This window comes from Hemicordylus capensis, chromosome 2 (assembly GCF_027244095.1).
Source record: "Hemicordylus capensis ecotype Gifberg chromosome 2, rHemCap1.1.pri, whole genome shotgun sequence".
Classification (NCBI taxonomy): domain Eukaryota; kingdom Metazoa; phylum Chordata; class Lepidosauria; order Squamata; family Cordylidae; genus Hemicordylus; species Hemicordylus capensis.
Genome location: NC_069658.1, coordinates 236,078,508 through 236,105,964, shown reverse-complemented (window position 1 = coordinate 236,105,964; position 27,457 = coordinate 236,078,508). Strand labels below are relative to the sequence as shown.

Below are 27,457 nucleotides of genomic sequence, written 5' to 3'. Positions count from 1 at the left end.
AGGCTCAAGGGGAACCACTTAGCAGCCCTTGAGTTTCTCAAGAGATAGGAGCTAAGTCGAAATACACCCCATGAATCCTTACCCAAGACAATGGCGCAGCGGGAAATGACTGGCCTTGCAAGCATGAGGTTGCCGGTTCGAATACCCTCTGGTATGTTTCCCAGACTATGGGATACACCTCTATCGGGCAGCAGCGAGATAGGAAGATGCTGAGAGACATCATCTTGTACCGTGCGGGTAAGGCCATGGTCAACCCCTCCTTTATTCTACCAAAGACAACCACAGGGCTGTCAGGAGTCGACACTGATTCAACAGCACACTCTACCTTTATCCTTACCCAGCACAATGGTGCCTCCGTCATTCTCCTGCATAATCCCTCTGACCAGCAGCTTCTGCCGGGTCACCAACAGAGCTGTCTCGCAATCTTGGAGCTCAGGGGCTGCTTGGGCTAACATCCCATCTGTCTGAAACAGGAGAAGGCGGCTGTGGGGGGCATTTTCGAAAAGGCGTTTCCATGCCTCAGCTCCAATTCCAATACCCTCTGGGCAGCCACTTCAGAGAGCAGGCATCCCTGGGAATAACCTCTCCTAGTCAGAGCCTCACAGCCCAGAAGGCTGTCTAGGAGGCAGCAGAAGAGCTTTGGAGAGAGAGGATAACCCCTGATGACTGAGCACAGCGGCGCCTTTAAAAAGTCGCGATTCTCTGATATTTAGCAGGAGGGGATGCACATAGGAACAGAGGAAGCTGCCTCATATCGATTCATCCCACTGGACCACCTAGCACGGTATTGTCTACACAGACTGGCAGCACACTTTCCAAGGTTCCAGGCAGGAATCTCTTTCAGCCCTATCTTGGAGATGCCAGGGAGGGAACCTGGAACCTTCTGCATGCAAGCCTGCAGATGCTCTTCCAATCCAGGTCCAGCACTGTATCCTCCAGTGGCTCCTTCGGTTTCTTTTTTTAAAGCTCTGAGCCACTCTGGGTCACAGAACCAACTTCTTACATGTTTATGTATCCCACCTGGAGCACGTTTGTTGAAAAAGGGGATACAAGGCTGGTCTTGTGGTAGCAAGCATGACTTGTCCCCTTAGCTAAGCAGGGTCCACCCTGTTTGCATATGAAAGGGAGACTAGAAGTGTGGGCACTGTAAGATATTCCCCGCAGGGGATGGGGCTGCTCTGGGAAGAGCAAGAAGGTTTCAAGTTCCCTTCCTGGCTTCTCCAAAATAGGGCTGGGAGAGATTCCTGCCTGCAACCTTGGAGAAGCTGCAGCCAGTCTGTGAAGACAAGACTGAGCTAGATAGACCAATGGTCTGACTCATTATATGGCAGCTTCCTATGTTCCTATTGAAGGGGAACGATCCTGATAACAGAGTCACATTCCTCCTGCAGCAGTCTCTGAATATGGGTCTCCTAAGATCATCTCATACCCGGAGGGCCCTAAGGTAGCCCACAAGGAACCAGGTCATTGGCAGGAAAGTACGTAACAACCACTTGATTGGAACAGTAACCTAACACTGATATTAAAAGGGACTAGAAGAGGGAAGAATGGGAGGTGAGCTGGTCTTGTGGTAGCAAGCATGAATTGTCCCCTTGGCTAAGGAGGGTCCACTCTGGTTTGCATTTGAATGGGAGACTGCATGTGAGCACTGTCAGATAGTCCCCTTAGGGAGGGAGCTGCTGTGGGAAGAGCATCTGCACCTTCTGCAGATAGGGCTGAGAGAGACTCCTGTTAAATAAAAACATAATCCAGCACACAACATATAACTGAACCATGAGCCTAGGGAGATCTGAGTTCAGATAATTTCTGCATAAAACTCAGCAAATGACAGAACTCATGAGGACAGCGTCCCACACACTTCCAGCCCCTTGAAGCTACCAGGATGAAATGCTCTCTCACCTGCTGCTCTCCCTGCTTCTTCTCCTCTGCCTGGCTCAGGAGGAAACCTTCTGCCAGGGCCACCACCTGCGAACTGGTCTCCGCTCCGCATTCTCTCACCCAGCTCTCCATCTCTGGGGGCAGGATGGCCAGGAACTGCTCCAGGACCACCAGGTCCAGCATCTGAGCTTTCGTGTGTCTCTCTGGCTCCAGCCACTGCTGGCAAAGGTGGTGGAGTCGGCTGCAAACCTCTCGGGGCCCTTCAACTTCCTGGTAGACGAACCGTCTGAATCTCCTGACCTGGACATCTGAGCTGGTGGTGTCTCCTCTCAGGATCTTCTGCACAGTTCTTTCCCAGAATCCCTTATCATTGCCAGACTGGATGGCTGGAGGGCCTTTTTCTGTTCCCTTCCCTGATCCACTCTTTGCTGGGCTTGGCACATCCATGGTCTCTCTAAGCTCGGCTTAAGCTCCCAACACATCCAAAAGCTCTTCTTCCTCTAATGCTACTTTGCGTCCCCGGGCAAGAAGAATGGGATCTTAGCCACACAAGGCCAAGGCAAGTTTTCTGGTGGTTTTGAAAGTTATCGTCGTTTCTAGACAAGCATATCGTTAACATTCAGACTCCAGCTTCTCCCTGAGAAAATGGGGAAGAAAAGGAAAAACATGAAGAACCTGAAAGCATCAAAGACCAACACCATTTCATCTAACTCCTATTCAGGAACAGTCCCTCCTTTTATTTAAGGTTTTTTAAAAATTCAATTAGGCTGGAGGAAGGGTTCTGTATAATTCAAAAGCTCCCACAGTTTAGTATTTGGTTCATACCAAATAATTCATACAGCTGAGCAACACATGGATAAAGCATGCAGTGTTCCTTTCTCCATTGTTTTACAATCAAGAGCCTTTCTGTGCAATCCCCTTATTCAAGCTTGCTAGGATGCATGATTCCCCTAATTAAGGAATTCAAACAGTGGCCTATCCTGAGTGAGATGATTGGTCCATCTTGCCGAGCAGTATGGATTCCTAGTGGTGGTCAGGGCAATGGAAGTGTTTCTAAGGTCAATACACTGCAGACTTTTACATCACTATTTCTCAGCACAAATTACCACCACCCTTTTCTGGTAGGGCTTCTTCAGGGGTCATTAGGAACATCGGAAGATGCATTATACTGAATCTGACCCTTGATCGATTGAGCTCAGTATTGTCTACACAATTTCTCTGCACCAATTACCACCACTCCTCATGGTGCAATGAGAAAATGCCTGACTAATAAGCAGAAGTTTGCCAGTTCGAATCCCCGCTGGTACTATATCAGGCAGCAGCGATTCTCACACTGCGCGGGAGGAAGCAATGGTAAACCCCTCCTGTATTCTACCAAAGAAAACCACAGGGCTCTCTGGGCGCCCAGAGTCCAAATCGACTTGATGGCACACTATTACCTTTAATAGCCTAGCCCATCGACTAGAATTTCAGAGTAATACCTCTCAGCCTCAAGACTATGTTCACCTCTACTGTGTTTACCACAGGTTGCAATGAAGGCCTTGGAAAGGATATTTACATGTTATGACATGTCTATACCTTCAAAGATTATAATCGTTCAGACAATGGTTTTCCCCTCAACACTCGATGGCTGCGAAAGCTGTACTATGAAGAAGCAAGATAGAAAAAGCATTGATGCTTTTGAACTTGGGTGCTAGAGCAGACTTTTGAGGATACCATGAACATCCAGAATCCTCACTCAATGCACAAATGACCAGGCTCAAACTATCATACTTTGGAAACAGAATGATTCTAAGCTAAGACTCAGCTCCCTTGAGAAGTCCATAATGCTGGAAAAAGTTGAAGGAAAGAGAAGAAGAGGATGACCAGCAGCAAGGTGGATGGACTCAGATAGGACAGCAATAAATACATCACAGAGACCTTAAAGGCCAAGTTGAAGACAGATCATCCTGGGGAGCTCTATCTGACATGTGAACCAAAGTGACTCCATTTTGTTTTTAACTCCATTTTAACTTTAGATAGAAGTATTCTTGTTAGCTAGAGGTTTCAACTTTCCAAGACCTGCAGAGGCCCCTGCTCTGCATTCCTGAATGTATGCAGTTCTTCACACTTCTAATAACAAAGAACAAGGCCTTCGGCCTTGAAGATAAGGGATGAGCCAAGAGGCCATCTCGGATGTAATTCAAATGTAACAACTTGGTGTTAGAATTATACAAAGGATAAACAAAAGACAGGAACAGGGTCATAAATGCCAGTTGGGCCTGGATCTTCTCTACTGGCCCATCAACGCGTTATCTAGGAACACAGGGACCTAGGAAGCTGCCATATACTGAGTCAGATCATAGGTCCATCTTGCTCAGTATTGTCTACACAGACTGGCAGCGGCTTCTCCAAGGCTGCAGGCAGAAATCTCTCTCAGCCCTATCTTGGAGAAGCCAGGGAGGGATCTCAGGGAACTCCATCCCAGAGGGAAATATCTTGCAGTGCTCACACATCAAGTCTCCCATTCATATGCATCCAGGGTGGACTCTGCTTAGCTTAGGGGACAAGTCATGCTTGCTACCACAAGACTAACTCTCCTCTCTCAAGTATCAAATGGCGGTGGGGGCTGGGGGAAGATGCTAATATTGGGGTATAAATGCTTGTAATAAACAAAAGACTGTACTCTCGATTTGGGTTCGACCCCAATAGCCTGCAGAAATAAACCTTTAAGCTTTTCCTCTGGTTGTGTGTGTTGATTGGTGTTTTACATCACCCAGACAAGAACCACCATTTTTGTATATCACATCTATGATATGGTTGCCAGGAATCTACACCGACTTGATGGCACTTAATCAATCAATCAATGTTTACCCCTGAGCTTTCTGCAAGCCAAGCGGAGCTCTTCGTGCTACCAGGAGAAAGATCTCTGTGACACTGATGCATTTGAATCCACAAAAGGTGATAATTGTGTACGTGCTTAGGTACATGTGTTTAACTTAACAGAAACTCAGAGTCTTGTAATGATTAAGTTATGTCTTAGGAGACAGAAGTCTGTGATTCATGCTGATAAGGTATAGCTTGTTTAATCATTGTTGTGTGGCCAATGTTTGTGTAAATTGTATACTAAAAGGTATAAAAACTTATGGAAATTGTAACTCAGGGTCCCAGCTTGGTAAAAACCAGTTGGCACCACTCTGTCTGCAGCAGTGCAAATTAAAGCCTTGGAAAAGTTTCTCCTATGTCTGGTTACTCGCATACTAAGAGCCCTGACAAGACCCCAGAAAGGTGCATTTAGGCACATCAATTGGCATGCAAAGAACATGGGGCACAAGTAGAGGCAGACGGCCGACAACCCCGGACAATAATGGAGTCCTGCGTGCACCCTCACTATTTGAAGGGAGGACTGCCTTCTTGTACCTGGTGACTGTTGACCCGATGTCTCAACATCCAAAATAAAAGGAGAAACAGGCTGTGATGGGACTATTCGTGTGAAGTGAGAAAGGCTGGCTTAAACAGTACGTACTACCTTACACGAGTGAAAACTGGGAGATACGTCTCGCCAGAACCAGTAAGGGCCAAGGAAATCTGGGAGATACATCTTGCCAGAACCAGTACCTTACGTGAGCGAAAACTGGGAGATTCGTCTCACCAGAACCAGTAAGGGTCATAGGTAAAGGAAAACTGGGAGATATGTCTCGCCAGAAATAGTAAAGGCTATGGGTAAAGGGCAGAGTAAGCCCAAGGGTCCCACTCCGTTAGGATGTGATGAGATGCTTGGGAAAACTTGGAATCTTTATTAGTTTCTGCACCTGCACTAGCATTTCCGAACTATGAGAAACCCTTTTGCTTGTTTGGAAAAGAGGACAAAGGACTCTGTCTTGGGAAGTATTGAGAGAGAGAGAGAGAGAGAGAGAGATTGCTTGCTTGCTTCATATGAAGAGCAGGACTGTAAGGTTTTACCGTTTAAGTGTGTGTTTTGTCTTGGTATTGTTGTGTCGTTTATTCTGTCCTGACAAAAGAAAGAAAGAAAGAAAGAAAGAAAGAAAGAAAGAAAGAAAGAAAGAAAGAAAAGTAAAAAAGTGGGGGGAGCCAGATCTGTAAGTAAGTAAGTAAGTAAGTAAGTAAATAAGTAAGTAAGTAAATAAGTAAGTAAGTAAATAAGTAAGTAAGTAAGTAAGTAAATAAATAAATAAATATAACTTCTATGCAGGGGCGGAGCTATAATTGGACGAACGGGTTCAAAGAACCTGGGCCATGCCCAATCAGGAGCCGCCATTCGTGGCCCTGACATGCCCCCCGCGTCTGACATCAGACGCAGGGGCAGTAGTTTAGCTCCCGAGCAGGGCCCGCGTGGCCCCTTCGGGAGCTAAACAAAGGCTGGTGCTGCGAATGCAGCGCTAGCCTAACTATCTCCTGAAGGGGCCACGCGGCCCCTTCAGGAGCGAAGACTGGTCCTGGTCTCAGACAGGCAGGGGGGAAAGGCAGTTGAGAAAAAGCCTGTAGAATTTAGTTGCTCATAGGCTGCCCTGTGCTAAGACTTAAGTGTGCTTGTGGGCAAACAGGGGCGCCTTTTACCTTGCATACCACATGCAGTTTACAATAGGCAGCTGTTTACTCTATTGACTCCTGAATACGGGTTTTAGGCACGTTTAAGGTATATTATTATTTTGGAAAATTGGAAAGAAAAGGGACCACCATGTTTCTTCTTATTGTAGCTAAATATAAAAAGTGTAATTCCTGCATTTTAACCACAGTATGTGGGTCTTGGGGAGAGTAGGAGCCTTTTCCTCTCCCCTGCTTCAGTAAAATCTCTTGGGAACCCAACCCAGCCAAACTTTTAGTTAGATGCCAGCCAGTCAGAGGAATAGCTAGTTGAGAACTCCAGTTTGCAACCTACTGGAATTCGCTGAACTTTTTATCAAGAGATTTAAAGCATATTTCACCATTAAGATTATATGTAAGATAACTAGCTGCGGGAAATACTTTAATACTGTGCTGTGTATGTTTATGGCCGCTTTCTGTAAAGACTCAGGATTTTGTTGTAACTTCTTTGTACATTCTCTTATGGGAAGGTTGGGTGATTTTGGTGAATGGAGTTGTTTGGAAGCACTTTCAAGAGGAAGCATAAAGGGAGATTTTATGATCTGAAGATGGGTAACACCTTGGTTATATACTGAATAATTCTTCTGTAAATGATTGTGCTTCTCTTAAAGTTGAAATAGGGCGAATTAACCCTTGAACAGTCGACAGGTAGAACCAGGAATACTGGGTTGGCAATGTTCATGCATAAAGATGTTGCATATCTCAGTGATTATTCATAGTAGTAGTAGAAAATTAGAAAAGGATTCTAAGGTCCAAATGTTGTAACTCAGCTGAACCCCTTTAAATTGATCTCTTGTTTATTTTGGGTTTTGGTATTGTCTTATCAGATGTCATCAGTCTGTTCAGTTATTGATAAAGTAATGAGAAAGAGGGGAACTGTAGCGCCTCCCTGGTCCCACACCCACCTCTGTACAGGTGGGGCTTTCGTTGTGTAAACTATACTCTCCTGACTGTACACCTTTAGAATACGGACTATTATTCATGGTTATCTGGGGGAAATACCATGTGATTTGGCTACAGATTGGCCTGAAGCAATAAAAGGAGGGGCTCTTAGATTCTTTCCCCCCTACAGTTAACCTTGTTCAAGCTTTTTTTATGGTATGAAGGGATGTCAGTAAATTGTGGGAGGGTGAGAAAGAAAAAAGAATGGTTTTAAGCTGAATGGATAAAAAGAGTTGTAAAGACAAGCTGATATAATGTGTATGATATATAATGAGTTAAAGAAAAATTTTTAAATGACATTTCCTAAGAAGGCAGAATCCTTCCTGCTGGGAATACCGCAAGGAGTGTTTTCTGCAACTAATTTAACATTCTTTATGTACGCTACTACGGCGGCCAGAATAATATATGCACAGAAATGGAAGAGTAATGAACTCCCTTCAAAAGAAGATTGGCTGATAAAAATTTTGGAATATGCGGAGATGGCAAAACTCACAGCACTGATAAGAGATCAAAATTTGGAATGTTTTAAAGAAGACTGGAAACCATTCTTATTATACTTAAAGAATTATTTCCCTAATATTGATTTTACAAGAGGGTTTGAAATTTAGTAATAATAGCAGGTTGGGTAGATCAAAATCGAGTCTGTCTCCTAACTAAGACATCGCTTAATCATTACAAGACTCTAAGTTTCCGTTAAGTTAAACACATGTACCTAAACACTTACACAATTATCACCTTTTGTGGTTTCAAATACATCAAACCCGCCCCCCCTTTTATCTGACTATATCCTGAAACATCAGGTTGACTGAGATGAGAATACAACATTGTAGGACTCTACTGGTTCCGTGTTGAAGATTTGCAAAGGGTGAGACATACAGGCAAACACTGAATACCACAGCAAAACAAAGCACACAGTACTACAATACCTACCATTGCTACAAATAAACCTTTAAGCCACCTAAAATCAGGTAACCAATTGGTTAACCATTTCCATATGTCTAAAGGCTCTTGTTGTGCTATTTTGTGAACAACTTGCAATGTTTGTTTCAAATTATGAGCCTTTTCTTCTTTACATAACAACAACATTTTTCTCCAATCAAGGCTCAAGCTCCCCCTTGCTGTGCAGCCAGGATATCTAAAGCTTTTTGATTCTGTATAACCATAGATGACAGGGAGCTAACTTCCTCTTGTAAATCTAAAAAGGTTGTAAGTGTGGCATTAAATCCTGCTTCCTTTTCCCTTGAAATATTAATTATTGCTTTTTCCAATTCTGCTACTCCCAAGGTGAGGATTATGATTCTCCACACTTGGTGGAACCCTGTATTTCTTTTCACTATTGGATTTTCCAGCGTCTCCTTCTCTTCCCTTTTTAACCAGTGGACAAAACTGCCAAAGTTAACCACCCCGCTTTCATCTGCATGGGTAGAGGTATCAGGTAAAACAAACAACTCAGCAAACAAGCATACACAGTCATGATTACAGATTTTCCCATGGTTCAATCTCCTTTTGCCCTTGGGACCCTGAATTACAATTTCAATAGGTTTTTATACCTTAGTGCTTACACAGCTCAAATAAACATCTGCCACACAATAAGAAAACAGGATATGCCTTATCAGCATGAGCCACAGACTTCTGTTTCCTAACTAAGACATAACTTTATCTTTACAAAGCTCTAAGCTTCCGCTAAAGTAAACACATTAGCTAAGCACGTACACAATTTTCATCTTTTGTGGATTCAAATACATCAGCTTGGAGGAGGTGGCTGTGTGTTTCTCCGAAGAGGAGGAGGCTCTGCTGGATCCAGGACAAAGGGCTCTGCACAGGGAAGTCCTGGAGGAGATTTCTGGGCATCTGGCTTTTGTGGGTAAGCCTCCCTCCTTGCCTCGGCTGATGGTTGGATGAACGTAGAAATTTTTGCTCTTCTCAGTCTCAATCAGATGGCAAAACCTGCACAAGCTGCTCTTCCAAGCTGGGTCAACGATGAACTCCCTTCAGCCCTTGCCTGGTGAACCTCTTACCACTATGTTGGGTGGTGTCAGACACAGGGTTTGGAGACTGCCTCCTGGCGTGGTCTGGCACTTTCCTCAGGGTTGGGGTTTCCTTGGCTGCACTGGGGCTGAGAGGGACACCCTACAGATCTGTGGCTGAGAGGGACACCCTACAGATCTGTGGCTGAGAGGGACACCCTACAGATCTGTGATTGCTGGAATTCTAGAAACAATCTGGTTTCTTTCTCTCTGAAGGAAGAAATTCCGTTCCTACACTTGAGCTCACCTCCTGGCTGGGATAAGGTTTGGAGGAGAACTGGCCTTGCGTTCGCAAGCATACCTTGTCCCCTTGACTAAAGAGGGTCCGCCCTGGGTTGCCTTTGAATGGGGGCACCATCTGTGAGCACAGCCGGACTCCCCTTTGGGGATGGGGCTTCTCTGGGAAGAGCCCCTCATGCTTTAAGGCAGAAAGGCACAGATTCCCTCCCTGGCAGCATTTCCAAGAGAGGGCTAAGAGAGAGTCCTGCCTGCAACCCTGGAGAAGCTGGTGCCAATCTGTGCCGGCAATACTCGGCTAGATGGATCCATGGCCTGACTCCGTATAAGGTAGCTTCCTATGAAAGGGTGGGTGTATTTTGGGAGGAAGGAGAGGGATCAAGAGGGAGTTTCTTTGCTGTGTGGTGGGCATCTTTCTCCAGCAGTTCTGCCTGCTTGTTCTCCCGAGCAGAGCTTTTCCTCAGACTGAATGTCACTCACTTGAAAGATCTGACGGAAATGGCCAAGGAATAGCTGATTCTATCTGCAGGGTGAGGGAGAGGTTTCAGCCACCCAAAGAAGGATGTCCAAACTATGCAAAATGCATCTCGTGGAGCAAGTGGCTGCCAGTTGATACCACTCACTAGAAAGGGGTGGGCCAAGTGGGCCCTCCAGCTGCTCTGGAACTACAACTCCCATCTTCCCCAGACCTCACAAAACAATTAGTCAGTGGATTAAGTCCCCTGAACTGAAACTAGGTACTTCTACGGAGCCACACTCTCGGTCCAGCTGCCAATGAACCGCCTTTCCCAGTCCTGCTGCGACATGGAGAGGCTGCCAGCCAGAGATTGAAGCAGGAGGAAGCTCTGCCAGACTGCTGCTCTTGAACGGCAGCCCCTCCCACTGAGTGGCCCCTCTCTTCCCGAGGCCTCCTCCCCTGCCTGCCTGCCGTTTCCTTCCCTGTCGGGTCCCGGGAAGGGGGGTGTCCCTAGATCCTCCCTTCCCTTCTTGGCACTCACCGGATTCTTCTCCCAAGAAGCTGCTGCTGGTGCTGCTGGCAAGAAAAGCCAGACGGGAAGTGCCTGCTTGCAGAGCCAGCCTTGCATCTCACTGGGCTGACTCTCTTCCCTTGCCCAGCCGTCCTGCAGGCAGAGGGGACTGGGATGACTGAAGGAGGATCTTCTCAGGCAGGGGAGGGGCGGGGTCGAGAGCGCGAGACTCCCTGGGCGGGTTCTTTGGACGGCCACGGAGGGGAAGGGGGCTGCATGACGTCACTCCCTGCCACGCCCCTCCTCCTTTGCGGGGAGCCTCGGAGGTTGCGGGAATCAACAGCATCAACAGGGGGGGAGGGAAGGAAGGGGAGGCCCCCCCAGCCAGGACCAGCCCTGGTTGCCTTCGGACCTTCCCGCCTCATCAGCAGTTGGGCGACTGGCCAAACTGCAGGAGGGAGAAGCCCGTCTGCAGTGGTGCCCCGAGATCAATGGGGAGCCTGGACCTCAATCAAGGCCTTGGGAGCCGCCGCTGCCCCCTCTCTCACACACAGTGCTTGGAGCCTCATTTCCAGGGGCTGATGAGGTCACCCAATATTCTGTGTGGGTGTCCGTGTTGGTCCCCGTCCCCCACCCCCCCACACACCAACTTCGCAACGCCTGGAACAATATGAAGCAGTACTTGGCAGCTTCCTATGTTTCTAAGCTTCTGAAAACCTATTTTGCCAGACTTGTAGTTCTTAACCTCTGTGAGTGTGTGTGTGAGTGAAGGGTGGGGGGTGTTCTCTTTTTCTCTACCCCCCCCTTCTGTTGCCTTCGTTGTTATTTTAATTTATTTATGTAAACTGCCTCGAGTCTAAGGAGGTCAGGCGTCAATAAATTTGCTAAATAAATAGAAATATTGCTTCAAGCACAACAACCAAACTCAACACAAGTCTCATTCCTACCACCAGTCTAGTCTACTTCTCCCTACCTAGCCAAGGAGGTGGCCACCCTTTTTGTTTTGGTCATGCTGGGTGTGGTCAACAGGACGAGGAAGATGCTGCACACGTCCTGACTTATAAGAGGAGACTGGCTTCTTAGCTTCATTATGGAGTTGCCATGGGATTACATAGATCAGAGTTGCACAACTCCAATGCCCCGCTGGGGTGAAACCCACTGTGATTGGGTGTGCAGGGGCCAAGGTAAATTTTCAGGGCATTGATTCTTGAATTCACATACACAAATGGCAAGAGGGGCTCTGGGCATACACAGAGTGCTTTCCCCATCACCAAGAATGTGGGGGCTGTAGTTGACAAAGCCCCTGCCTTGCATGCCGAAGGTCCCCAGTTCCCTCCCTCGCTAGCTCTCAGCCCTCCCCACCCCCCCAGCCTGCTCCCCTGCGGCTTCCAAGCTTGCGGTCGGCACCGGCACCCATTGCCTTTGTGCTTAAATCCACCTCACAGAAGGGAGCAGTTCAATGAAAACTTGTCCTCTAGCTGTAGCAAGGAAAAAAATAACACCCAATGAATGAAGCATAAACAAATACAAAAAACAATGGTGACCAGTATACATATCAAATATCACTTCATTAATCACTTCATTTTTGACAAGATTTATCTATCCTTGTTTCACAATAAGCTTCATCAGAAGTAAATGAACAATGTAATACAATCGTGATAAACTTCACAGCTACTAAATATAAATCATTTCTCCCTGGTGTATGGAATTCTTCATTACTTCCTCCAAACGCCTTTCTCCAATTCCTCCAAAGGAGTGTGAATTATTTCCAAAAGTTCTTAAATTCCTCCAGGGGAGTTTGAAAAAGTCCTTGTAAATGTGAATTGCTACAAAGCACAAACCACACCTTAAAGAAAATATTTTATACAAAATAATACAAACTACATATACTGTATAAACATCAAAGATAATTACCCAATGAGTGCAACAATTCATAAAGCTGCTGCCGAAGCCTGACACTTAATCTTTATCACATCAACTTGAATAAACTGACCAAACTCTCTTCGTACAACTTTATAGCACAAAGGCAACCCCACATAGAGCACATTACAGAAGTCAAGTATGGAGGTTACCAACACTGTTTTGAAGTCGGATGTAGTTGGCATATCAGCTGAAGCTGACAGAAAGCCCTTTTGGCCACCGCCTCAACCTGAGAGGTTGAGAGGTGTGGATCCTGAGAGGTGTGGATCCAGAAGTACTCCCAGATTGCGAACCTATTCCTTTTGGGGAAGTGTGACCCCATGTAGAACAGGGAGATCAAAATAGTCTCTGGAGTTCTGGCCCCGTACAATAAGTACCTCCATCTTATTTGGATTCAGTCTCAGTTTATTCTCCCTCATCCAGCCCATTACTGCTTCCAGGCAGGCATTTAGGGAAGTTATGCCATCTCCTGAAGAAGTTGACATGGAGAAATAGATCTGGGTGTCATCAGCATACCGATAACACCCCACTCCAAATCCCCTGATGATCTCTCCCAGCGGTTTCATGTAGATGTTAAAGAGCACTGAAGAGAGTATGGAGCCCTGAGGGACACCATACTTAAGCTCAGATTTCAAACAGCAACAGTCTCCAATCAACACCATCTGGAATCTGTCCAAGAGGTAGGAGCGGAACCACTGTAGAACAGTGCCTCCCACCTCTAACATTCTCAGACGTTTCAGAAAGATACCATGGTTGATAGTATCCAAAGCCACCAAGAGGTCCAGAAGGACCAACAGAGTCACACTCCCTCTGTCAATTCCCAATTGGAGATCATCCATCAGGCCGACTAAGGCAGTCTCCACCCTGTAGCCCACCTGAAAGCCAGTTTGAAATGGGTCTAGATAATCAGTTTCCTCCAAGACTGCCTGGAGCTGAGAGGCCACCACCCTCTCAATTACCTTGCCCAGCCATGGAAGGTTGGAGACAGGCCTATAGTTGCTGAACCCCGAGGGGTCTAATGCAGGCTTCTTTAGAAGATGTCTAATAATTGCCTCCTTAAGACAAGGAGGCATCCTGCCCTCCCTCAGAGAGGCATTTATGATTTACAACAGCCTCCCTGCTAGACAGAACAAGCCATGTCGGACAAGGGTCAAGAGAACAAGTGGTAGGCCTCACTGTTCCAAGCAGCTTGTCCACATCCTCAGCAGTCACAAATTGAAACTGATCTAGGCAAACCAGATAAGAGGAGTTGCTGGACACCTCCAATTCAGACATCGAATTAATTGTGGAGTTTCTATCTAGGTTGGCCCGAATCTGAGAGATTTTATCTGCAAAAAATTCTTTAAACACATCACAGCGGGTAACTGATGGCTCAAATTTCTGATTCAAGGAAGGGGAGGGCGCATACTAGCCCCCTCACAACCCTAAATAACTCCGCTGGATGTGAACTTGCAGATGCAGTATGCAGATGCAATATGCAATATGGGCAGAAAAGAACCGCTTCTTTGCTGCACTTATTGCCTGAGCATATATCTTTAGATGTGCTCTATGTCATAATCTGTCGAATTTGAGTCAAGACTTTCTCCACTTGTGCTCCAGTCACCTACCTTGCTGCTTCTGCCACTGCAGATCTTCAGTATACCAAGGGGTCAGTTTTGAAGTGGGTCAGAAGGAACGCCAAGGAGCAATCATGTCTACTGCCCTGGTGAGCATGTTGTTCTAGTTCTCCACCAGGGCATCAACAGGATCACCGGCAAAGCCAACCTTAAATCACTCCAAGGCTTCTTGGAATCCTATAGGGTCCAATAACCTCTCCGGGCAGACCATTCTAATAGGCCCCTCATCCCTGCGGAAGTGGAAAGTGGTTGTAATTCCAAGATGGTGGTCTGTCCATGACAATGGGGAAATCACAGGAGTCCCCGCCCACAGAACACCACCCTGATCAGAGTAAAAGACCAAATCAAGTGTGTGACCTGCAATATGTATCGGTCCAGAGACCACTTGGGATAAGCCCATAGTTGTCATGGCCGCTATGAACTCCTGAGCTGCCCTGGACAAATTGGTCCCAAAATGAACATTAAAGTCCCCCAGCACCAAAAGTCTGGGAGATCCAACGTGAGTTCCGCGACCAAGTCCGTGAGCTCGTAAGGGATTCCGCTGGGCAGTGGGGCGATCGGTACACCAACAGAAGTCCCAATCTATCCCTGGTCCCCAAACGTAAGTATACACATTCAATATGGTCTGATACCCCAATAGGGACCCTGGTAAGGGAGATGTTATCCTTATAGACCACAGTCACTCTGCCTCCCCGTCCACATTCCCTCACCTACTTCTCTGCAGAATACCCTGGAGGAAGAAGCTGGGACCAGAATGGGCCACCAGCCTCCCCCAACCACGTCTTGGTGATGCACATCAGGTCGGCCTCTTCATCCATTATCAAGAGTTTGGGTTTATTTTGGACTGACCTGGCACTGCAGAGGAGCCAGGTAAGACTATGTGGGTTGTTGGCAGTGCTCCCTGAAGTCACAAAGCCTGCAGGACAGCGGGAGGGGGAGACACCAATTAAATTTCTGTCTATTCTTCCCTTGGAACGGCCTGCAGACCTGCCAACATTACTTCTTCTATTCCTCACCACCACCGGAATAGCTGCCGCACATTCAACGAAGGCACCCCCTGTCTCCCCAACTCCAGACAAACCCAGACACATTACTTCGAGCCATTCTCAGTAACAGTTGGCACACTTACTGCTGCAACTCCTCAAACAGCCAAACTAAATATAATGTAGTCCAACCCTCAGCCCTACATCAAAAGCCGGTCCCCTTGGGCGGCTGGCTTTGGCGCCCACCTGCAGGCTGGCCATGCCACCTGCCACAGCCCCCTTCCTTAAAAAGCCTCCAGAGTCCTTCCTCTCACTGTCAAGGTCTGGCCAACTGCCAGGGAAGATCACGGGACAAAACGGAGCTGCTGCAACTGGATACGGCTCGGAAAGTTTGTCTTGACCAGACTTGGCTGCACGCTGTCGTCACAGAAGTTGACGAATGTTGCTTTTCAGCAGTGAGTAGAAAGCTGGTGACGTGATTTATAGTGTAAGCCGAGAGCTCCCAGCTTGCAGGAATTCAAGGCTTATCAGCCCTCTGCAAGAGGCGTTTGCTCCTCCTAATAGTCTCTAATTGTGTCCTGCGTCTCGTAATATGCCACTGTTGTGGAGTCAGTGGGGGTTGATTGCATAGCTCCTCTTCGGATTGGTCCTTCACGATTTCTGCTGTCTCAGGTTGTTGTGCCTGCTCTGAATCATTAGCTAGATCTACCACAGCCGTTTCATGAACACTGACAGCCGGGCTCTGACCCTCAGACACTCCTGAATTGGCTGGAAAGTTGACAGCTTCCCCTTCCTCCTCGCTGTCGGAGATCGAGGGCGTGACACTCAAGAAGGACTCTGGGCAAGGCTGATGTAATCAATCAGTGCCTGCAGGTGGTAAAGTTCAGGCACTTGGAGGAAGGGAGGCTCCCAGTCAGGCAGCAGGACTGTGGTGGTCTGAGTTGTTCCAGCCAGAAAGCCAAGGGGGGGGGGTGGGGAGGCGGCAAAAAGACTCCCAGCCGTCCAACAAAGTAGGCGAGATGATAAAGAGTCAAAGATCACCTCCTCCAATCTTCTTCAGATAAAAAAAAATCAAAGCATTCAAAGCCCACAAAAAGTGGGACTGTCAAATGGAGTGAAAATTAACACGGTGCCTGTATTTGCCTAGGTGTACAAGCCCAATTCAAGAAAAAAGAATCCAGCTCTCTAGTTGGTTTCAAAGCTAGCAAGCACAGCCTAATTAGCCCAATCAAAACTTAAGCACCAAAGGTAGAAGGAATGGAACATCTCATGCCTCTGGCCTTCATCACATAAATCTGTGTAGAGACACTCTTCTAACTCCCCCCTCCCATCTCAGTGTGTTCAAAAGGGCAATAACATTCGTTTGCTGAAATGGGGACTTCACTGTTGGTCACCACATTTTGTTGACACTTTGAATGTCTAGGAACCAGTCCAGCAGCTGGTCCACTTTTTACCTGTGTGGAGTCTTTGAGGCAATGTGAGATTTTTGCTCCACCTTAAGCAGCTATATGGTTTCTCTCCTGTAAAGATTCTGTGATGAACAGTACGCCTAAAAACTTGAGTAAAACATTTTCCTCATTTGGGGCATTTAAAAGGCCTCTAAACTGTGTGGATTCTTTGATGCAATATAAGGTTTCGGTTGTGACTATAGCTCTTTCCACACATTGAGCAGGTATAGGGTTTCTCTCCTGTGTGGACTCTATAATGGGAAAGAAGTGTTGCCTTCTGACTGAAGCTCTTTCCACATTCAGAGCACTTAAACGGCTTCTCCCCTGTGTGGATTCTTTGATGGACAGTAAGTCCTTCCTTCTGACTGAAGCTTCTTCCACACTCTGAGCAGGAATATGGTTTCTCTCCTGTGTGGACTCTTTGATGGACAATAAGTCCTGACTTATCATTGAAGCTCTTTCCACACTCTGAGCAGGTATAGGGTTTCTCCCCTGTGTGGATTCTTTGATGGTTAGTAAGCTTTGACTTCTGACTGAACCGCTTTCCACACTCTGAGCAGGTATGTGGTTTCTCTCCTGTGTGGATTCTTTCATGGTTAGTAAGCTGTGACTTCTGACTGAACCGCTTTCCACACTCAGAGCAGGTATATGGTTTCTCCCCAGTGTGGATTCTTTGATGGTTAGTAAGGCGTAACTTCTGACTGAAGCTCTTTCCACACTCTGAGCAGGAATATGGTTTCTCTCCTGTGTGGACTCTTTGATGGACAGTAAGTTTTGACTTATCATTGAAGCTCTTTCCACACTCTGAGCAGGTATGTGGTTCCTCTCCTGTGTGGATTCTTTGATGGTTAGTAAATTTTCCCTTCTGCCTGAAGCTCTTCCCACACTCTGAGCAGGTATATGGAGTCTCCCCTGTGTGGATTCTTTGATGGTTAGTAAGCTGTGACTTCTGACGGAACCGCTTTCCACACTCTGAGCATATATAAGGTTTCTCTCCTGTGTGGACTCGATAATGGACAGTAAGCCTGACACCCCGAGTGAAGCTCTTTCCACAGTCTAAGCATTTAAAAGGCTTCTCACCTGTATGGATTCTTTGATGAAGAGTAAGGCCTTCCTTCTGACTGAAGCTCCTTCCACACTCTGAGCAGGTATATGGTTTCTCTCCTGTGTGGACTCTTTGATGGGAAATAAGACCATAATAGCGAGTAAAACTCTTTCCACACTCAGCGCAGATATGTAGTTTCTCTCCTGTGTGGACATTTTGATGGGAAGTGAGCATTGCCTTCCAACTGAAGCTCTTTCCACACACTGAGCATGTATATGGTTTCTCTCTTGTGTGAATTCTTTGATGGTTAGTAAGATTTGACTTCTGACTGAACCGCTTTCCACATTCTGAGCAGGTATAGGGTTTCTCTCCTGTGTGGACTCTCTGATGGACAGTAAGTTTGACAGGCCGAGTGAAGCTCTTTCCACATTCTGAGCATTTAAACAGCTTCTTACCTGTGTGGATTCTTTGATGGAGGCCAAGTCCTTCCTTCTGACTGAAGCTCATTCCACACTCTGAGCAAGTATAGCGTTTCTCTCCTGTGCAGATTATTGGATGTCTGCTTAGATGTGGCTGACTAGTCAAGGTTTCTACATCCTGAGGGATCTTATTCCTTCTGCTTCCCTTGTGGCATTCTCCTGGGATTGGGATGAAATGCAATTCTGGCCCTTCGGAAGCACTAGTCTGCCTCCACGTCTGGCTCCCTTCGGTTCTCCTTCTCGCTCCATCGGCCTGTTTCTCTCCCTCCCTCCAATCACCTGCAGCAATAAAGAGAGGAACGTGGTGAGGGAGCAACAGAGTCTCACCTCAAGGAGCAAGCCCAGCTGACTGCTGTGAGGAGAAAACTGTGCCAAGGAGGCAGTGGAAAGGCAGCTCCTGCTAGAAGAAAACAGCCTCCATTGCAGGGGTGGGCAAAGTGGGCCCTCCAGCTCTTGCTGAACTACAACTCCCATAACCCACAGCCACCATTTACCCTGTCTGGGGAAGATGGGAGTTGTAGTTCGAGAGCAGCTGGAGGGCCCAGTCTGCCCACCCCTTTCTAGTGAGTGGTATCAACTGGCAGCCACTTGCTCCACGAGATGCATTTTGCATAGTTTGGACATCCTTCCTTGGATGGCTGAAACCCCTCCCTCACCCTGCGAATAGAATCAGTGATTCCTTGGCCATCTCCACCATCAGATCTTTCAAGTGAGTGACATTCAGTCTGAGGAAAAGCTCTGCTTGGGAGAACAAGCAGGCAGAACTGCTGGAGAAAGATGCCCACCACACAGCAAAGAAACTCCCTCTTGATCCCTCTCCTTCCTCCCAAAATACACCCACCCTTTCATAGGAAGCTGCCTTATACGGAGTCAGGCCATGGATCCATCTAGCCGAGTATTGCTGGCACAGATTGGCACCAGCTTCTCCAGGGTTGCAGGCAGGACTCTCTCTTAGCCCTCTCTTGGAAATGCTGCCAGGGAGGGAATCTGTGTCTTTCTGCCTGTAAGCATGAGGGGCTCTTCCCAGAGAAGCCCCATCCCCAAAGGGGTGTCCGACAGTGCTCACAGATGGTGCCCCCGTTCAAAGGCAACCCAGGGCGGACCCTTTTTAGTCAAGGGGACAAGGTATGCTTGCGAACACAAGGCCAGTTCTCCTCCAGACCTTGTTCCTGCCAGGAGGTGAGCTCAAGTGTAGGAACGGAATTTCTTCCTTCAGAGAGAAAGAAACCAGATCGTTTCTAGAATTCCAGCAATCACAGATCTGTAGGTTGTATCCCTCTCAGCTCCAGTGCTGCCAAGGAAACCCCAACCCTGAAGAAAGTGCCCTCTTAGACCACGCCAGGAGGCAGTCTCCAAACCCTGTGTCTGACACCACCCAACATAGTGGTAAGAGGTTCACCAGGCAAGGGCTGAAGGGAGTTCATCGTTGACCCAGCTTGGAAGAGCAGCTTGTGCAGGTTTTGCCATCTGATTGAGACTGAGAAGAGCAAAAATTTCTACGTTCATCCAACCATCAGCCGAGGCAAGGAGGGAGGCTTACCCACAAAAGCCAGATGCCCAGAAATCTCCTCCAGGACTTCCCTGTGCAGAGCCCTTTGTCCTGGATCCAGCAGAGCCTCCTCCTCTTCGGAGAAACACACAGCCACCTCCTCCAAGCTCACAAACTCCTGAAAAGAGCAATACAACGTGAAGGTTGGTCACGTGAAGCTGGGGAGAGCTGAGGGGGGAGGCAGGGTTGACTTACCTTCCCCACCACAAGCAGAGTTGGGCCAGGGTGCCACCAGTCACATGCTCACTGAAGCAGCACTGCTTTAGTTGCTTGAAGTGGGCTTGGAAGGAGGAAGTCCTCCCTCATCCCACAATGCTCAGTGAGAGCAGTGGAAAGGCCACCTGCTACAGTGCAGAAGGGCTCCTCTCCTTGGCCGCTCAGCAGTCAGGGCTCTATGGTCACCAGTCCTGGCGGCCGTTTTTAGAGCCCCAATAGGACATACAACTGGGCAGTGAGGGAAGAAGTGTGCATGTGACCTCTTACCTCACTTTTAGCCGGAGTTTCCAATACGGGCTACCTGGAAGAGGAGCACCAGGATCAGGGGCCATCACAGTGGTTCTCACCACCAGCCTTTCCCGGGCTAGCACTGCCTTACCCAGGAAGGGCTGGTCCTGAGAATCACCTCACTGTATCTCCATCAGTCTTGCCAGAAAGGGGGAGGCTCAAGGTTCTCCTGGAGGACCCAACATTTCCTCTGTGGCTTTCAGAGTCAGAAGGGAGCCCCTCTGAGTGAGGCTCAGTGGGGTCCAGAGAGAGGCAAGTTCTGCTTCTCCTCCTACCCAGCCAGGGATTCTTCTCCTACCTGATCTGGTGAGAGCACAGCAACAGTTTCCACTCCACCACCAAGAGGAGAAGGTCCAGGAGGAGTCGCCAGCGTCATTTCACTGCCTAGAAGTGGGAAGAGAGTTTGGGCTTGAAGGGCATATTCCATGGAAGTGGCAGGAGTGAAATCAGTCCGTCTTCCTGTCACTTTAGGACTCCATGCAAAGCTTTGTGTTGGAGCTCTACTCAGGAGGCTCAAGAGAAGCATCTCCAACACACAGGCTCAAGGGTAACCCCTTAGCAGCTCTGGAGTTTCTCAAGAGAGGAGAGCCAAATTGAAATACACCCCATGCATCCTTACCCAAGCCAATGGCGCAGCGGGAAATGACTGGCCTAGCAATCATGAGGTTGCCAGTTCGAATCCCCGCTGGTATGTTTCCCAGACTATGGGCAACACCTCTATCGGGCAGCAGCGAGATAGGAAGATGCTGAAAGACATCATCTCATACTTCATGGACGAGGCCATTGTAAACCCCTCCTGTACACTTGACCTTTATCCTTACCCAGCGCAATGGTGCCTTCGTCATTCTCCTGCACGATCCCTCTGAATAGCAGCTTCTGCCAGGTCACCAACAGAGCCCTCTTGGAATCTTGGAGCTCAGGGGCTGCTTGGGCTAACATCCCATCTGTCTGAAACAGGAGAAGGCGGCTGTGGGGGGCATTTTTGAAAAAGCATTTTCATGCCTCAGCTCCAATTCCAATACCCTTTGGGCAGCCATTTGAAAGAGCAGGCATCCTCGGGAACAACCTCTACTAGTCGAAACTTCATCACTGCCCAGAAGGCCCTCTAGAAGACAGCAGAAGAGCTTTGGAGAGAGAGAATATCCCCTGATGACTGATTACAGCGGAGCCTTTAAAAAGTGGTGATTCTCTGATATTTAGCAGGAGGGGACGGACATAGGAACAAAGGAAGCTGCCTCAGAGCAAGTCATCCCACTGGACCACCTAGCACGGTATTGTCTACACAGACTGGCAGCAACTTCTCCAAGGTTCCAGCAGGAATCTCTCTCAGACCTATCTTGGAGATGCCAAGGAGGGAACCTGGAACCTTCTACATGCAAGCGTGTGGAGGCTCTTGCAATCCAGGCCCAGCACTGTATACTCCAGTGGCTCCTTCTGTTTCTTTTTGAAAACTGTGAGCCATTCTGGGTCACAGAACCAACTACTTAAATGTGTATTTATTCCACTTGGAGCACTTTGGTTGAAAAGTGGGATACAAGGCTGGGCTTGTGGTAGCAAGCATGACTTGTCCCCTTAGCTAAGCAGGGTCCACCCTATTTGCATATGAAAGGGAGACTAGAAGTGTGAGCACTGTAAGATATTCCCCGCAAGGGATGGGGCTGCTCTGGGAAGAGCAAGAAGGTTTCAAGTTCCCTCCCTGGCTTCTCCAAAACAGGATGCAGAGTTTACTGCCTGCAGCCTTGGAGAAGCTGCTGCCAGTCTGTGAAGACAAGACTGAGCTAGATAGACCAATGTTCTGATTCAGTATATGGCAACTTCCTATGTCCCTACCGTAGCAGAACGATCCTGATAACAGAGGCACGTTTCTCTCGCAGCAGTCTCTGAATTTGGGTCTCCTAAGATCATCTCTTACTCGGAGGGCCCTTCAGAGAGAAAGAAACCAGATCGTTGACCACACAACGTATAACTGAACCATTAGCCTAGGGAGATCAGAGTTCAGTTGATTTCTGCACAAAACTGGGTAAGTGACAGAACTTATGAGGACAGTGTCCCAAACACTTCCAGCCCCTTGAAACTACCAGGATGAAATGCTCGCTCACCTGCTGCTCTTCCTGCCTCTTCTCCTCTGCCTGGCTCAGGAGGAAACCTTCTGCCAGGGCCACCGCCTGCGAACTGGTCTCCACTCTGCATTCTCTCACCCAGCTCTCCATCTCCGGGGGCAGGATGGTCAGGAACTGCTCCAGGATCACCAGGTCCAGCATCTGAGCTTTTGTGTGTCTCTCTGGTTCCAGCCACTGCTGGCAAAGGTGGTGGAGTCGGCTGCAAACCTCTCGGGGCCCCTCAGCTTCCTGGTAGACAAACCGTCTGAATCTCCTGACCTGGACATCTGAGCTGCTGCTGTCTCCTCTCAGGATCTTCTGCACAGTTCTTTCCCAGAATCCCTTATCATTGCCAGACTGGATGGCTGGAGGGCCTTTTTCTGTTCCCTTCCTTGATCCACTATTTGCTGGGCTTGGCACATCCATGGTCTCTCTAAGCTCAGCTTAAGCTCCCAACACATCCAAAAGTTCCTCTTCCTCTAATGCTACTTTGCATCCCAGGCCAAGAAGAATGTGATGAATCCACCTCTGAGCCACACAAGGCCAAGGCCAGTTTGCTGGTGGTTTTGAAAGTTATTGTCGTTTCCAGACAAGCATATCATTCACATTCAAACTCCAACTTCTCCCTGAGAAAACGGGGGAGAAGTAAAAAACATGAAGAATCAGAGAGCATCAAAGACCAATACGCTGTCATCCAACTCCTATTCAGAAACAGTCCCTCTTAATGTTTAAGTTCCACCCCGCCTTTTAATTAGGCTGGAGGAAGGGTTCTGTATAATTCAGAATCTTCCGCAGTTTAGTATTTGGTTCATACAACTGAGCCACATATGGAGAAATTATTTATTTATTTAAAATATCTATACCCTGCCCCTCGAGTACACTATTTATTTATTTTTTAAAATATTTATACCCCACCCCTCCAGTGCACTACTGTTTGGGGCGGCTCACAAGAATAAGGTAGACACAGATACATTAGAAAGTCAGAAGGTGTGTTTTCAGATATTTTTTAAAAACACTGAGGGAGAGAGCATGGCAAAGCTCTTCAGGGAGGGCATTCCCAAGCTGAGGGGCCAGAACTGAAAAGGCCCTGTCTCTAGTCCCTGCCAACTGGATCTCTGTTAGTGGTGGGGTCATGAGCAGGGCCTGATATGAGTGAGCGGAGGGCCCTGGCAGATTCATATGGGCAAATGCGGTCCAACAGGTACCCCAGCCACAAGCCGTGTAGGACTTTAAAGGTCAATACCAGCACCTTGAATCTAGCCTAGAAGCAGACCGGTAGCCAATGAAGAGGATGCAGGATGGGTATAATACTGGTGAAGCAACTCACACCCACAAGCATCCTTGTGGCAGCATCCAGAACAAGCTGAAGCTCTCGAACAGTCTTCAAGGGCAGCCCCACATAGAGCGCATTGCAGTAGTCCAATTCTGTATAATTCAAAATCTTCCACAGTTTAGTATCTGGTTCATACAACTGAGCAACACAAGGATAAATTATGTATTTATTTAAAATATCTATACCCTGCCCCTCCAGTACACTACTGCTCAGGGTGGCTCACAACAATAATAGATAGAACTGAGAGTTCTCCAGAATAAATTCAACATTTTTTATGTATGCAGCCACAGTGGCCAGAATATTATATGCACAAAAATTGAAAGACACTAAAATGCCCTCAAAAGAAGACTGGTTGATAAAAAATTTGGAACATGCCGAGATGGCAAAGCTCACAGCACTTATAAGAGATGAAAATTTGGAATGTTTTAAAGAAGATTGGGAACCATTTTTGCTTTACTTAAAGAATTATTTTTCTAATATGGACTTTTCAGCAGGGCTTGAAATATAGTAATAACAGCAGGTTGGGTTGGGTGAAATCGAGTAGTATTGTGAAGTATGTATGTTTTGAACTATTATAGCAATGGTTTATATGTATAGTGATTGTGAACTGCGCAGATAGGCAAGCGGGAAGTCAATATTCACTTATGTGTAGAAACTAGATAAATGAATGCAATTTGAATGTAAAAGCTATTGTAAAATCCAATAAAATTTAAAATGCAGAAAGAGAGCCAGGTGGCCATGCCTTGAGGTCCAGGCTAAAATGTAAGAAGAAGAAGAAGACGAAGAAGAAGAAGAAGACGAAGAAGAAGAAGAAGAAGAAGAAGAAGAAGAAGAAGAAGAAGAAGAAGAAGAAGAAGAAGAAGAAGTTGTTGTTAAAAGTCAGGTTAAAAACCACAATCAGTATTAAGATTCAAATTAAAAGCTAAAAAATGAAAAGTATAAAAACTAAATACTAATTAACATACCAGATAGAACCAAAGATGGAGCATTAAAAGGCCTCCTTAAAAATGTGTGTCTTTAGTTCTTTTTAAAAACACTGAAGGAGGGAACATGACCAAGTTCAGGGAGGGTGTTCCAAGGCTGAGGGGCCACAACCGAAAAGGCCGTTTCTATTACCCGCCAACCAGATCTCACCTTGGATCGAGCACAGAAGCAAACTGGTAACCAATGAAACTGCTGCAGGATGGGTGAAGCTGCCGCAGGATGGATCGACTGAGCTCAGTACTGTCTAGATTTTTCAACACCAATTACCACCACCCCTCATATTAACTTCCCCTCATAGGAATGTTAAACTGCAATCAGCGAGAGCCAGGGCCTTCTCAGTGGTGGCCCCAGGTCTATGGAACGATCTCCCGGATAATATCAGAGCTCTCCATGATTTGTTGGCTTTCCATAAGGCATGTAAGATGGAAATGTTCCGTTGGGTTTTCGGTCGTTGAGAAAGCTGGTCGTAGAGTGATGTGGTAATCCATGGTTATTATGTCTTGTAATGAGTACTGTACGGGGTTGTGATTATGATGCTATTTATGTTGTATTTTATAGAACTGTGTTGCTTTGTATGTTATTGCTTGTAAGCTGCCCTGAGTCCTATGGGAGTAGGGCGACATATTAATCCAAATAAATAAATAAATATCTCAATGCCCAATAGGGGGACAGTCAAGCCCGCCCACCAGAATTCCAGGGTTATACCTCTCAGCCTCAAGACTATGTTAACCTCTACTCTGTAGACCACTGGTTGCAATGAAGGCCTTGGAAAGGATCTCTAGATGCCCTGACATGTCTATACCTACAAAGTTTAGAACCATTCAGAGCATGGTTTTCCCCGTGACACTCTATGGATGTGAAAGCTGGACTTTGAAGAAGCAAGATAGAAAAAGTATCAATGCTCTTGGACTTTGGTGCTGGAGAAGACTTTTGAGGAGACCATGGACAGCCAGGAAAACAAACGTTTGTTTGACCAAATCAATCCAGAATTTTCACTCGAGGCACAAATGACCAGGCTCAAACTATGCGAAGATCCAGCTCCCTTGAGAAGTCCATAATGACGACCAGCAGAAGAGAATCTATCGATGTGGTCGCTAGGAGAGGACACCGACTGGACTGCACTCAATCAATCAATCAATCAATCAATGTTTACCACTGAGCTTTCTGCAGGAAAAGCGGAGCTCTTCGTGCCACCATGAGAAAGATCTCTCTGACCTGATCCAAGAGGGAAGCCTGGCTAGGGAGCTCCTTCGACGGAGCCACACTCTCGGTCCAGCTGCCGATGAGTCGTCTTCCCCAGGCCTGCTGAGACATGGAGAGGCTGCCAGCCAGGGATTGAAGCAGGAGCTCTGCCAGACTGCTGCCCCTGAGCGGCAGCCCCTCCCACTGAGGGGCCTCTCTCCTCCCGAAGCCTCCTCCTCCCTTGCCTGCCTGCCTGGCCTTGCATTCCCTGTTGGGTCCCGGGGGGGGGTCCCTCCTTGCACCCCAGATCCTCCCTCCTTGGCACTCACCGGATTCTTCTCCCAAAAAGCTGCTGGTGCTGCTGCCGGCGACGGCGAGAAAAGCCTGACGGGACGGGAAGTGCCTGCTTGCAGAACCAGCCTTCCGTCTCACCGGGCTCTCTAGGAAGCCCGAGTCTCTTTCCTTGCCCAGCGGTCCTCCAGGCAGAAGGGAGGGGCCACTGGGGGGGATCTATCAGGCAGGGGAGAGAAGAGGGGGAGCGAGAATTCCCGGGGCTGGTTCTTTGGATGGCCACGGCTGGGAAGGGGGTGCATGACGTCACTCCCTGCCACGGCCCCGCCTCTTGGAGTGGGGAGCATCGGAGGTTGCAGCGGGCGTCAACAGCATCTGCTCCCCCCTTTCCCTTGCTGGAGGGTGCCTGGGGGGCGCTTTCGGGGCTGGGAGAATGCAAGGCAGGCGAGAGGGAGGAGGCGGGAGAGAGGGAAGAGGAGGCGCCCTGGTTGCTTTCGGACATTTGCTACCGCTGAATGGACACATAGGGGTGCCCCAATGGTGTAGTTTGTGATGATGTCACCCAGCCCGATCCGAGATGGAGGATGCATAAACTTTTGAGGTGCAAGTGCATTAACTTGAGGACTGTCTAATCGATTGTGGAAGCAAGCATGACTTGTCCCCTTAGCTAAGCAGGGTCTGCCCTGGTTGCATATGAATGGGAGACTAGAAGTGTGTGCTTTGTAAGATATTCCCCTCAGCGGATGGGGTTGCTCTGGAATGGTTCCAAGTTCCCTCCCTGGCTTCCCCAAGATAGGGCTGAGAGACATTCCTGGAGAAGCCGCTGCCAGTCTCTGAAGCCAAGACTGAGCTAGATAGACCAATGACCTGACTCAGTAGATGGCAGCTTCCTATGTCCCTAAGCTTCTGAAAACCTATCTATTTTCCCAGGTTTTTAGTTTTTAACATGTGTGAGTGTGTTTGTGGGGGGGGGGGATTCTTTTTCTCTTTTTTTCTCCCGCCCCTTTTGTTGTCTTTGTTGTTGCTTTAATTTATTTCTGTAAACCACCTTGAGTCTAAGGAGGTCAGGCAGTCAAGAAATCTGTGAAATAAATAAATAGAAATATTGCTCCAAGCACAACAACCAAACTCAACACAAGTCTCATTCCTATCACCAGTCTACTTCTCCCTACCTAGCCAAGGAGGTGGCCATTCTTTTTGTTTTGGTCATGCTGGGCGTGGTCAACGGGACGAGGAAGATGCTGCACATGTCCTGACTTATAAGAGGAGACTGGCTTCCTAGCTTCATTATGGAATTGCCATGGGATTACATAGATCAGAGTTGCTCAACTCTAAAGCCCCGCTGGGGTGAAACCTACTATGATTGGGTGTGCGGGGGCCAAGGTAAA

General features: G+C 47.6%; 2 protein-coding genes across 2 annotated transcripts in view; both read right to left on the bottom strand.

Annotated features, from left to right (window-relative positions):
• Positions 1–10,825, bottom strand: part of LOC128343871 (uncharacterized) — a 59,219-nt gene extending 48,394 nt beyond the window's left edge. The window contains 3 exon segments of the mRNA XM_053293307.1: positions 338–464; positions 1,900–2,515; positions 10,667–10,825. Coding sequence (XP_053149282.1) covers positions 338–464; positions 1,900–2,325 — 553 coding nt within the window. The 5' untranslated portion in view covers positions 2,326–2,515; positions 10,667–10,825.
• Positions 10,826–12,185: 1,360 nt separating this feature from the next.
• On the bottom strand, positions 12,186–26,336 carry LOC128341956 (zinc finger protein 345-like). Its single transcript, XM_053288661.1, has 6 exons — positions 26,108–26,336; positions 22,280–22,905; positions 21,002–21,128; positions 20,479–20,564; positions 19,668–19,794; positions 12,186–18,406 (listed from the first exon to the last, which is right to left on the bottom strand). Exons 2-6 carry the CDS (start codon positions 22,703–22,705, stop codon positions 16,755–16,757), a joined length of 2,418 nt encoding a protein of 805 aa, XP_053144636.1. The 5' UTR covers positions 22,706–22,905; positions 26,108–26,336; the 3' UTR covers positions 12,186–16,754.
• Positions 26,337–27,457: the final 1,121 nt, after the last annotated feature.

Coding starts and splice junctions, on each gene's coding strand:
- LOC128341956 (XM_053288661.1), bottom strand. CDS start 22,705: ATGGATGTGCCAAGCCCAGCAAATAGTGGATCAAGGAAGGGAACAGAA. Junction 20,565..21,001: donor CGAAGGCACCATTGCGCTGG/GTAAGGATAAAG, acceptor TCCCACTTCTAG/GCAGTGAAATGACGCTGGCG. Junction 18,407..19,667: donor TGGGCATCTGGCTTTTGTGG/GTAAGCCTCCCT, acceptor TTATTGCTGCAG/GTGATTGGAGGGAGGGAGAG.